At 41.3% G+C, this 12,117-nt stretch overlaps 1 protein-coding gene across 1 annotated transcript; it reads left to right on the top strand.

The window, feature by feature from the left end:
• Window positions 1-364: 364 nt before the first annotated feature.
• Window positions 365-11,552, top strand: LOC104521518 (diphosphoinositol polyphosphate phosphohydrolase 1). Its single transcript, XM_010163546.2, has 4 exons — window positions 365-471; window positions 9,071-9,115; window positions 10,244-10,328; window positions 11,214-11,552. The coding sequence occupies exons 1-4, from the start codon at window positions 418-420 to the stop codon at window positions 11,381-11,383; spliced, it is 354 nt and encodes a 117-aa protein (XP_010161848.1). The 5' UTR covers window positions 365-417; the 3' UTR covers window positions 11,384-11,552.
• Window positions 11,553-12,117: the final 565 nt, after the last annotated feature.

Here is a 12,117-nt window from a genome sequence, read left to right as displayed (position 1 = left end):
AGAACACTTCCAGGGAGGAGCAGCCACAGCTTCTCTGGGCAACCTGGGCCAGTGTCTCACCACCCTCACAGTGAAGAAGGTGATGGCTGAAATAATTTGGACTGTTGGAGTGCCGTGGTGTCACTGATCATGCCGTTTGCACAGCTGCCTGAAAGAGGCTAAGGAAATTGTCTTGGGAAAAGTGGATGATTTTCAAGGACTTGGTTGTGTTTGGAGGTGTGAGAGATGCAAAGCCAACTTCTCCTCTTCAGCTGGGCACTGAAAAGAAGCATTGCCTGGAGGTGATCCATCAGCTGTGCTCTGCTCTCCACAGGAGCATTGCCTGGAGGTGATCCATCAGCTGTGCTCTGCTCTCCACAGGTGCTGCTGGTTAGCAGTAGTCGTCATCCTGACCGATGGATTGTCCCCGGGGGTGGCATGGAGCCCGAGGAGGAGCCCAACGTGGCCGCTGTGCGAGAAGTCTGTGAAGAGGTGAGTGACAAGAACGGGAGCTGCTGGAGTTTTGTTGCTGATTATTAGCCAAGGTTTTGGGGAATTTGTTTTTATCACTCTCGCTTGTTTTCCTTCAGGTGAAGAGGAATAGAGAGTCACTGGTGATATCCACATGATACGTGGGAGGGAAACCGGAGGCTGAAATAAAGATAGCGTAGGAATGTAATTAAGGCTCTCAGGCACAATGAACTTTTCCTCACCTGATACCTTTAACTGCAGATAGATAAAATTAAGCTATATAGTCATTTCAATACATATAATGATACCATTTTGTCTTCTCTGTATGAAGAACAGTTTCTTAAGAGGACTTAAAAAAATAGCTGAGCTTTTGTGGAGCAAAATGCTTGGGTAGAATGTAGAAATCAGACCTTATGAGACACTAAAGACCCTCTAAATACAGGGACCTCAGTGTGTTTTGATCTAACATATATTTCAAGTTTTATGTGAATGGGAGAAATTGATCTGAAGAGTTAAAAGCAACAATTCCTAATGTGTTCCTGTTTTGTTTTGGGTTTTTTTTCCTTTTCACTTGAAGCCATTTCAGAAAGGGGATTCAACAGCAGATCAAACAGGTTGATGATCTGTATGGAGAAGGTATATTTTTCTCTTAAAGCTGGAAGAACAATTTTATTTTTCATAAGGAATTTAAAGCCAGCAAATGGCAGTTGACTACCTTGTATGTAAAACATGTCTTTTAGAATTCACTTCTGGGTATTATTGAATCAGAGAGATGCTTGGATTGGATTCAGACATAATTCAATGATTATATATGGATGACCAAGTAGGTTCCCAGTTATGTAAAGCAGGATCAGAAATACTTTCAAGAGGGTTATAAATCTTAGTGCTGCAGAACAGAAATCGAGAGCTAATTGATGGGACTTGGGAGGAACCTTCTCCAGTAGTTGCTTTATTTAATTGTCTGGTATGTGAAGGTTTTTCTCTGAAGTTTTTGGAAGTACCTGCTGCTGTCTAACAAAATGCTGAATATTTGGGCCTCTGGACTAATCTAATGTGACAGTTCCCGAGTTGTGTGTTTTTTCTTTGGATGTTTTTATAATCTAGCAGTTTATCAGAAAGATATGAAAGATTATACTGTCAAAGTTTATTTTCTTAAATGTCTTTTAGATCTCTCTAGTACTCTGGACTACTGCTTGCAAATTTTGTTTCCAGCTTGTAACACAGCTCCTGCTTTTTTAGTAACTCGGCAATCTTTCAAACACATTACAAGCCAAAGTGAGTTTAACCAGAACAATAGAACATATTTTTAGCTGCAGACTGCTGCTTTACAACCCAATCTTTATTAAGAATTAAGTTATTTGATACAGAAGTCAAAGGTTCATTCAGGAGATGCACGGCTTCACCTTTCAAATTCTTAAAATAAATCTATATCAACCCTCCCTTCCTCGGGCAGCACAGTGCCTTGGAAGAGTTGCTCTCTTTCCATGACAGCTTGGTGGCTGAAAGGAAGCCTTGGCATGGGCTCAGTTTGCAGGGAAGAAACTGGTTTGGGCTGGCTGAGATAATCCCCTCTCGCTCAGCTGGTGTTCCCTCGCTCACGTGGACCGGTGCCGAATGAGAATGTAATTCAAACTGTGGCAGCCTGGCAGGGTTGAGTCATTCCCAGCGAAGCACCTATCTGCTTGAATGCCACTCCACAAACAGTAAACATCAGGAGCTGGGAAAGCAGCTAACCTCTACAACACCTAGTAGTGTGTGATGTGAACGTGAAATGGAGCTCTCAGATGCTGTTACCATAAAGGCTTTCCTGAAAGACATCTGCAGAAGAACAGCCTGTCGTGTGTATAAAATTACTCGAGCGTTTCTACAGCCAACGATGAGGTTAGCTGACACGGCTGGAAAACACAGTCCAGCTTCTAGGTGTGCAAGGACCCCAACATAAGAAAGACATGGACCAGTTAGAACAAGTCCAGAGAAGGGCCACCAGGATGATGTGAGGGCTGGAGCAGCTCTGCTGTGAGGACAGGCTGAGAGAGTTGGGGCTGTTCAGCCTGGAGAAGAGAAGGCTCCGGGGAGATCTTATAGCGGCCTCCCAGTACCTGAAGGGGCTACAAGAAAGCTGGGGAAGGACTTTTCATAAGGGCAACTAATGACAAAACAAGGGGAAATGGGTTTAAGCTGAAAGAGGGGAGGTTTAGATTAGATATTAGGAAGAAGTTTTTCACTGTGAGGGTGGTCAGACACTGGAACAGGTTGCCCAGAGAAGCTGTGGCTGCTCCTCCCTGGAAGTGTTGAAGGCCAGGTTGGATGAGGCTTTGAGCAACCTGGTCTAGTGGAAGGTGTCCCTGCTGCTGGCAGGGGGGGTGGGACTGGATGAGCTTTAAGGTCCCTTCCAATCAAAAACATTCTATGATTCTATTCCTTCCTCAGATAGGTTTGTCTTCCAGTATGCTGCTTATGATCTACACACAAAAATTATAAAGTACATCAACTGTCTGCAGCTCAGCGAGCTGTTTGCTGTAAAATGTTGCTGGGGAATGTGTGTGCGGGAGGGGAACGTTTGTTCTGTCACAGCTGTAGGTTGCCCGAGGTTGTTGTTGTTGTTTAGGTTGCCCAAGGAAGTTGTGGATGCCCCCTCCCTGGAAGTGTTGAAGGCCAGGCTGGATGAGGCTTTGAGCAACCTGGTCTAGTGGAAGGTGTCCCTGCTGATGGCAGGGGGGTTGGGACTGGATGAGCTTTAAGGTCCTTCCAACCCAAACCAGTCTGGGATTCTGTGTAATGCTGGAAAGGCCTCGAGTGCACCCAGTTTCCCAGCTTGTGCTATTGATTTGGTATTTTAGGAGATGTGCTTACTGGGCAACTGATATTCACACTGGCTGGTAATCCTTCTTCATGTTTTCCTGTGAATCTAGGGGTTTTCAGGTAGGTTGTAGCTGACACTGATTTCTGAGTAGGTTTGATGCCTTTGCTCCTCTCCCAGGACAGGCATGTCCGTCACTCACCAGGAAACAAGAGGTTACCTGAGCAGGTGGAGTCTGCTGCTTGTGTTGGCAGAGGGAAAATCCACTTTGCTCCATGTTGCTGAACACGAAGCAATTTTTATCCTAAAAGAAGGTACTTTGCTTGCTGGTCGAAGCTGTGGAAGAAATTTGTGGGCTTTCTTTCACTGACTTTGGCACGCCTTTTCCGTTTTAATAGGAGACAGTTGGAAGAGCTGGAAGGACTCATTACCCTTTCAGTTGCTTGTGGTCTTCAAAGATGACAATAGGCTGTTTTTTCTCATTTCATTCTTTTTTTGCATGGTATGCATTACCTTTTTAAAATATGCTTCCCTAAACTGAGATTTTTTTAACTTCTGCATTCACTGTTTTAATTTCACTACATATCTCTTTGAGTTTATCCATGTGACTGCTGGAATAATTGTCATCTAAAGAAATCTGACTTTTCCCTCTTTCTGATTTTCAAAATTTTAGAATATTCTTCTGATAATGAAATGCTGATTCTGAGTGAACCTGTGATCCCTCTGTCCCAGTTTGAGTTAGAAGTCCTTGTCCTAGTTTGAGATAGTCCTTATCTATATTAATCTGCACCAGCAGAAGTATTAAAGTAGACAGGTACCAACACTTGTCACGCTTGCCGTTGTCTGCATAAAATTTGAAGTGACTTGAGTTCTTGGGCATTGTTTCTAGGCAAAGTGGCAGGAGACAAACAGGCTGGCTCTGAATGAGAGCAACCTTTTGGGAATAAACCCACTTATTTCTGACATCTTGTTGAAAAATGATGTAGTCAGTCTTCTACAGCTGTAAACTCCAGGTATGTTCTAAGGTTCACCTAGAAACATGATGTCCCCTTTTAGAGCAGTCATTAGTGCCAATGTGGTACATTTTTTTGGTTCTTCATTCTTGAATATTTTTACTGTTGCATTCTCTCCCCCAAATTAATTTTGTGTTAAGAATAAGGATTTTTTTTATTGGTGTGAGCAACTGGTGAAGAACATGTTTTAGAAATAGATGCCTTAAATTAAACTTATTATAGAGTGTCTTTGAAAAAAGCCTCCCTGCTCATCTGTTCAACCCAAAGGCATTTCATTTTGCACTTAGAGCATCTTTCACATCCTGACCTTTAAATACTTAGTAAATGTCAAGTTCTATAAAATTACAGGAGCGTCAGTCGTGCTTTCTTCATGGGAATCAAAAGCCAGAGAAGTTGTGATCAAATAGGTAATTGATGCCAATATCAAAAACAGTCTATTGTGATAATTCTTTGATCTGGTTGCTAGACCTCTTTTTTTTTTAATTTCTTTTCCCCTCTTAAACATAATTTATAAATAAACCTTTCTGATTTAGAATATGAATATTGCTATCTTTCAGAGCTAAAATAGGAAGACTGTATTGCAAGGCCCATGGATGAGTGATGGGGATGATGATGTTGCACTCTTCCTCAGTTTACTTTTATTCACTGTGAATAGTGGCCCAAGTCCACTACTGTCTGTTGCCCTCTTTACTCAAACTTCATAAAAATCAGTGCAATCTCTTGAAGTTCTTCACTCTGTCACGGTAATTAATTTATATTTCACAAATGTAAAAGCAAATATTGATTGTAATACAGTAAAGAATTAGATGAGTGAGTCTAACCCTCTCTGAGACGCAGTAGAGACAGCAAAAAAAAATTTGCCTAGCAGGTCTGGAATTGGTATCTTTAGAACTTGTCTAAGCTAGCAGTCTTTATGGGTGTGATTTACTACCTTTAGTCCTGCAAGTATTAGAGCAAAGATCTGGGTGTTTTACCGCAGTCCTCTTGCCCAGCAGTAATCTGTAGTAGATGCAGGCTTTGAGCCTAATAGAGTAAAGTAAAATAGCTGAAATTACAACCCACATTTTCCTTAGCTCAGATGGAAGGAAATAAAAGCTGTCCCTAGGAACAGATGGTGTTGCTGCAGGCTGCTTTTTGCATCTGACCCCAACTTATTTTCAGCTTTGAAACCTGAACCTGCTGTTCTTGGATGTCTTCAGTAATTTTTCTTTATTAAAACAAGTTGTTCCATGAGCAGCAGAACTAGTAAAGCTTCATTTCCTCCAGATTTTTGTTCCTTGTCCTGAACACCCACCCCACCCCTCTGGCCATGCGGCAGCGGTTTGAAGTCGTGTGCTGTTTTGGGGCAGCTGTGGCTGTTGCTGTGAGATCGATGCACTCTTGCCAGATCTAGCGTTTCCTCCGGTGAGGACTCCCTTGGACATTAGAAACTGACTTGGATCTTGACTCCCTTGGACATTAGAAACTGATTTGGATCTGCAGAGCAGTGAAAATGAAGCTCATTTTGCAAACTCTGTCTGTCCTCTTCTATACCTGAGCGTGTCTTTTCCTGGGGAATGCTGTCACTTGATTGATGTGCTTTATTTTCACACCTGCAGGTGGAACAGTTGGTGCTGGTGCTCTCCTACCCCTTGTTGGTAGGTGCAATAGCATCCTCCTAGGACATGTGTGAGTTTTGAGGATTGCAGGACGAGCTCTGTGTGCAGCACTTCTAAAGCTTGGTGGGGAAACGTGTGCCCACATAAATTGTGCTGTCTCTGCCAGACACTTACTGTTGTGACCCATGAGGGCAGAGGATTCTCAGTTCATTTGCTACTGAGGAGAAAATTCCTGAGTCATCTGGTACAAATTAAGATTTAAATCCAGCCTCAGTCCTGGATGAGCCTGTGACTCTGCTTTTAACTTTCCAAGAAAATGTTCATTGTTCTGCAGTGAAGATGAGTCGGGAAGGTGCTGAGGGGTTGGCTCTAGGAAAGCAGGAGGTATGGAGCTTGCCCAAAAAGAAGCCTGGCAGTTTTGTTGCTCATTATCTAGCTTGCTTTGTTAGTGATAACAGCTATAAATTATTTTCCGATGTCTTGGGCAACTTTTATGTTAGAAACTTGTGTGAAACTGTGAATTCCACTTCCACGATCGTTTGTTCCATTAAACAAAATTTGTGATTGTACAAAGACTGAAACTTTTGTATTTGTGTGTGAATTAAGCACTTTATTATTTTTTTTTTTAAATGTCCTACGTGTTGTCTTTAAAATCCAGTATACCCAGTACAACAGGATGAGAGAGCCATTGGTATCCAGGATATGATGGTTGCTGTACTACGCAGTCTTTGTTAAGGACTCTTTATATCAGAGCCCAATATTTGTTTGAATCAAACCATTAATTTATGTCACCATTTACTACTAGGTGTGATAAATTCATACATGAAGAAAACCTTAACACTTTTTTTGAGCTGTCTGATGATAATTCAACACGATTTTCCTACAGCACGTGTTTGTCTTGGCACCACTTCTTGTGCCTTTTTGGGTGAATAAAGACAAGGCAGAATGGATAAGGGTGATGTTAGTTTGCAGGCAGGGTGTTATTTCTGTCGCTTCTCTGTTTAACCAGAACAGAAGGAAGGGCCCCTCACCTGCCTGAATTACTTCAAGCACAGTTTTAGAGCTGGGCATAAACTGCTTGGGAGACTGGTTGTGCAGTACTCATGCTTAGTTTCCAGGCTAACTAGTTATCTGGAGATAAATTTGTTTCTAGTCAGGCCTGAGAGTTCATTAAACCATCACAACAACATGCCTGGCTTTTGATTCAGTGCCTCTGCGGGTAAGTAAGAAGAGTAGAGAAGAAATTCTCCAGGAACAAGTGAAGAAAATTGGCTTAAGATGATAATTTTCCTGAAGCATTTGATTACACTTCACCTTTTAATGTATGTATGTTGTGAAGTCCTCTTTGTTTTTGGTGGCTCGTTGATATGGTTGCTTATCAAAAAAAAAAGCAGCCCACCATTTGAGGCTGCTGAAGGAGTTCTTTGAATGAAATTAATTTGAAATATTTGCCTTCCAGTTCACTTCTGAGAGAGATTAGTCCAGGTTAGCAGCAACAGTTTTGCAGATGAGGTAAAATCACTCATCTGCAAAGGTCAAAACCAGTTATCTGTCCCGGGCACACTGGTGTGCGCACACACGCGTACATTGACCTTCATGGAATTGCTATTTGACTCCAGAAATAGCCTCGCGGTTAATAGTCAGTGGTGCACCTATAGGCTGAGCAGAATGTCAGAAATACTGATGAGACAATAAATTTGGCATCCAAAAACAACAGAAAAGATTCAATTGAAAAGCTCCTTCCTAGAAGTCGAGGTCAGGGAGCAGGTTACAGAAAGAATTATTGATTTTTCTGAATGCTTGTAGTAGGGAGAGCTACAAATCCTTTTCTCTTGGGGCAGTTCTACCATCGGCTATTGCTAGAAGCAATAGTGAGGTGTGCTCTGGCTGTGGTGTTTGATATCTCTGTGTGTTCATTTAATACACTGGGAAGTTATCCAGTAAAATCTTTTAATTAATAAAAGTTCATCCTTTCTAAAAGCATATGAGTGTACAGCAAACTGCTTAGTAGCTGCACAAGCTGGTGTATCTCAGCTGCTCAGGACAGAGAATTTGTCTCATTAATATTTAGTTGCCCTCACCCCAACATCTTTTTTTTTAAAAAACCCAAAAAACCCTCAAGCCTGACATAATCAGGTCTATATATCTTGTCTGCAAGAGCAGAAGCACTATTGTCCTGAACTGTTTAGGATGTGTTCCAGCTGCCAGAGACAGCAGCTGAATTTACCTTCCAAACGCGGTTGGGTTATGGTGCCAGATTGTATGTGTTGTTTAAAACCAATTAAGTCATGGAGCAAAATCTCATCTTGTCTGTAGCACTTGAGTTCCAACCATTTGCAGTCATAAAAAGAAGGGAATGTAAATTATTGGGGGAGGGGAAAAAAAAAGGGGAGGGGGTTCTGGGGGCAGGAGAGTGGGATGATGTTTTGCATTGATGCGTGAGCGAGCTCCAGAGAGCAGAGGTGAGAAGCAGCACTTGGAGAAGGCGAACCACAGCGGTGAGTGGATGTATGAAGAGTGACAGCAAATGAGATAAAGTGGGTAAATCCTCAGGAGTATGTAAATAAAGACAAAACTCTTGCTTAGACCTTCTCTTGATTTGTGTCTGTGCTTGATTCAAAATCTTTCAATGCACATCTGCATTTAGTGTTATATCAGCAGAAGTCTTGCTCCTGTTGCAGAGGCCACTTTACAACATTGGAAGTATTTTTTGTGTCTGTTAGCTTGTTTCAAATGTGTGCAGGACATCCCTGAAATACTTGGGAGCTGTCATGTTGCTTTGATGGTTTAAGTGGATGACTTCAGAGTTATTTTCTTAAACTATGATGTTAAAGAGGTAAAACTGCTAAACTCCAAAGCAAATTTTATCCATGCTTTGACTATAATAACCTTTAGAGGAGATTCTGGTCATTCAGGCTATATTTATATGTAATTATTAACTGATCAAATCATTATTTTTTTTCCTCCAGATTGAATCTAAAATGGTTTCAATATAGAAAAAGCATTAAAAAATTCCTGGGAGTGGTTAGAGCTCCTGATATATTTGTGTCATTTTTCTTGTGATCATGTTGTTTTCAGATTAACAGAATTTTACAGCGTTTGCTTTTGTTCTAAGGGAACTGCTTCTGCACAACAAACAAACAAAGGAAGTGTGTACTGACCTGTTGTTAAAGCATGGTTGTTTTTTTTTCTCTTTGAACTTTTCACAGGCTGGAGTGAAAGGGACGTTAGGAAGATTAGTGGGAATTTTTGAGGTAAGTTTTGGATGTGGAGTCTGTGACATTTTGATGCAAAAAAATTGTCTTGGAATAAAAATTACTTCCTAGCTTGTTGGGAAGTAAACGAGATAACTTGTTTGAAGGAAAACTTAAAACACCCCATTCAAATAAAAATGCATGCTGATCTTTTCTGTGATATTGATCATCTGCAGTTTCCAGTGCAGCTGAAATCATGAGTGATAATAAGCCAATCTAACAGTGAATATTCTCAGTGCCTTCATACCTTTCTTGTTGCCAAAAAATGCCACCCACCAGCTGGGGAGCAGAGACTCTTCTTTGTTCTTTAGCACCTGCCATCACCCCTTGCCAAACTGGCTTCTGCAACGTGTGCTCCTATTAGTAGTGTGGTAACACCTGACGAGTGCTAGTGAGGTGCGTAGTCAGCAGGTACCAGACACAGCTCTCTACAGTTGTTTGTTCACTGACTGTTTCAGAATTGATATACCTAAAGGGGGCCTACAAGAAAGCTGGGGAAGGTCTTTTCATAAGGGCAATTAATGACAAAACAAGGGGAAATGGGTTTAAACTGAAAGAGGGGAGGTTTAGATTAGATATTAGGAAGAAGCTCTTCACTGTGAGGGTGGTGAGACAGTGTCCCAGGTTGGCCAGAGAAGCTGTGGCTGCTCCTCCCTGGAAGTGTTCTCGGCCAGGTTGGATGAGGCTTTGAGCAACCTGATCTAGTGGAAGGTGTCCCTGCTGCTGGCAGGGGGGTTGGGACTGGATGAGCTTTAAGGTCCCTCCCAACCCAAACCATTCTATGATTCTATGAATTGTGTGAAATAGATAAAAATATCTTTTGTGGGTTTTTTTTCCAGCTGAGGAACTGATTTATAAGCATATCCATCCACCACTTACTACCTTACAGATTAGGAACTGGATTTTTATTTAGGAACTAGACTTTTTTAATACTATTAATACTTTCAGAGCTCTCATTTAAAACACAACAATTTTTAATAGCTAAGAACAAGCTATAACGTGAGAGAAACTGCACATAAAGTACCGCAGCATCGTAGTGAGGCAACTTGGAACTTGTAGTCACCACATGCCCTCCTGCCTTTTCTCCTTTGATAGCTTTGTCTTTATTTTATTCCCTTTCCCTTCTAGAACCGGGACAGGAAACACAGGACATATGTTTACGTACTTATCGTCACAGAAGTGTTGGAAGACTGGGAGGACTCTGTCAATATTGGTAAGCGTTAACTGGTTTGATGCAGACAAAACACATCCCTCTAGGAGCTGGAATCCTCGTGACAGTGATGGAGAAAAGTTACAGTGGTGTGTCCTTTGGTTGCTTGGGGGAAAAAAAATGGTGGTTAAATTGATGCTTTTGTAACCTCTGCAGCCCAAGAGAAGTCAATTCATCTGTACAGCTGCTTCTACAACAAGTTTGTATTTAATTCTTGCACTTTAAGGTATTAAGCAAAGAGCATGAAGTCCTCTCTAAGACTAGCAGAATGTATATGTGGACAATGTGGATTAATCATTCCTCATTATCTTTTGAAATCTTTGTGTTTAAATTGGATTCCTAAATGCAAATGAACATGTTGTTCTGCATGAGGTTTGTCAATAGGATTGTAAGCACCTGTAATTAACTTATATCAGGCTGTGTATGGAAGAGTTTTAATGGGAAGAGTAAGAAATGAGTGCTGTCCACCAAAAACTGAGGTTCACTTGCAAACTGATAGAAATTGGTTGGTGTGTGTTGTTGTGGATTATCTTAAAATGAGGATCTGGCTTGTATAGAAATTGCAGAAATAGCAAAATAAATGTGTTTTTTTAAATTAGGAAATGCAAGACCGGTTTGTTTGGACAGTGGATGTACTGCCTTAAACAGGTACCTGTCGTGGGGATAGAGGAGCCATCAGTGTGGTGTTTGGAGTAGGTGGCCCTCAAGATCAGAGAATCCTGAGAGAAAACTTCCTAGTGTCTTTGGAACTGGAGCTTTGACACACAGTGAAATGATTCTTGCAGCATTAGTACACGTGATAATAATGAAGGTGCTAATCAACAGTAATGTTTAAACATAGAATAACACCATTTTGTTCCATCTACTGAGTTTTCTTTTTACCTGCAGGAAGGAAAAGGGAATGGTTTAAGATAGAAGATGCCATTAAAGTTCTGCAGTATCATAAACCAGTGCAGGCCTCGTATTTTGAAACCTTGAGGCAAGGTTGCTTGGCAAACAACGGCACTCCTGTCATGACCACGACGTACTCTGAGAGCTCCGTGTCTGACATCAGATGACTGAAGACATCCCTATGAGAGAAATTTTGCAAAATAGACTGAAACATGGATTTCCCTCCCCCCCTTCCCCTTTTTCACATGCCTCCTCTATCAAACAAGGCATGGGCAGCAGCCTGTGGCAGAGCAAGTGTTAAGAGTGCTGCAATTTAGTGCAAGGTGGGAATTTTTTTTGTTGTTGTTTTGTTGGCTTTTTTTTTTTTTTCCTTTTTTTGGGATATGTATTTTGTAAAATACATTTTTGTGCATGAAGTGCCCCTTTCCCGTTACACCGCTTCCATGGCCTGGCGAGCAAGGCTGCCAGTTTCACCTCTGCCTTGTGTTCTGAAGTGTCCCCTTTGTGTCATCCCAGCCATAGCCACTTTTTTTTTTTCCTTTTTTTTTTTTTTCTTTTTTTTAATAATTAAAAAGACTTCAAATGTGAGATCAGCTCTTTAGGTCTTAGTCTGTACTGTAAGGTGCTGTTCAGACCTGTGTGGTGGTCACTTTCAGCGCGTATGTATAAACTTATTTTTTTTAGATGGAGAATCTAACATTTTAATTTTGTGGGAATTTTTTTTAACCTGGTCTGCTTCTGAAAAGAAGGGTTCAGAATTAATCTGTTTGCCTTTTGTTCTGTTTTATTTTTTTAAAAATACACATTCTGTGACAGTGCTGGTGGCTGGGACAGTTTACTCCCCGTTCAGTATCTCCCAATTTAGTGCAGTGACACTTGAAGTTGAGGGCAGAGTTTCCAT

The sequence above is a fragment of the Antrostomus carolinensis genome, unplaced genomic scaffold, assembly GCF_000700745.2.
Source record: "Antrostomus carolinensis isolate BGI_N321 unplaced genomic scaffold, ASM70074v2 scaffold13232, whole genome shotgun sequence".
In the NCBI taxonomy this organism is placed as follows: Eukaryota; Metazoa; Chordata; class Aves; order Caprimulgiformes; family Caprimulgidae; genus Antrostomus; species Antrostomus carolinensis.
Note: the sequence above shows the minus strand (reverse complement) of the source record. Positions and strands in the feature narration are given on the sequence as shown.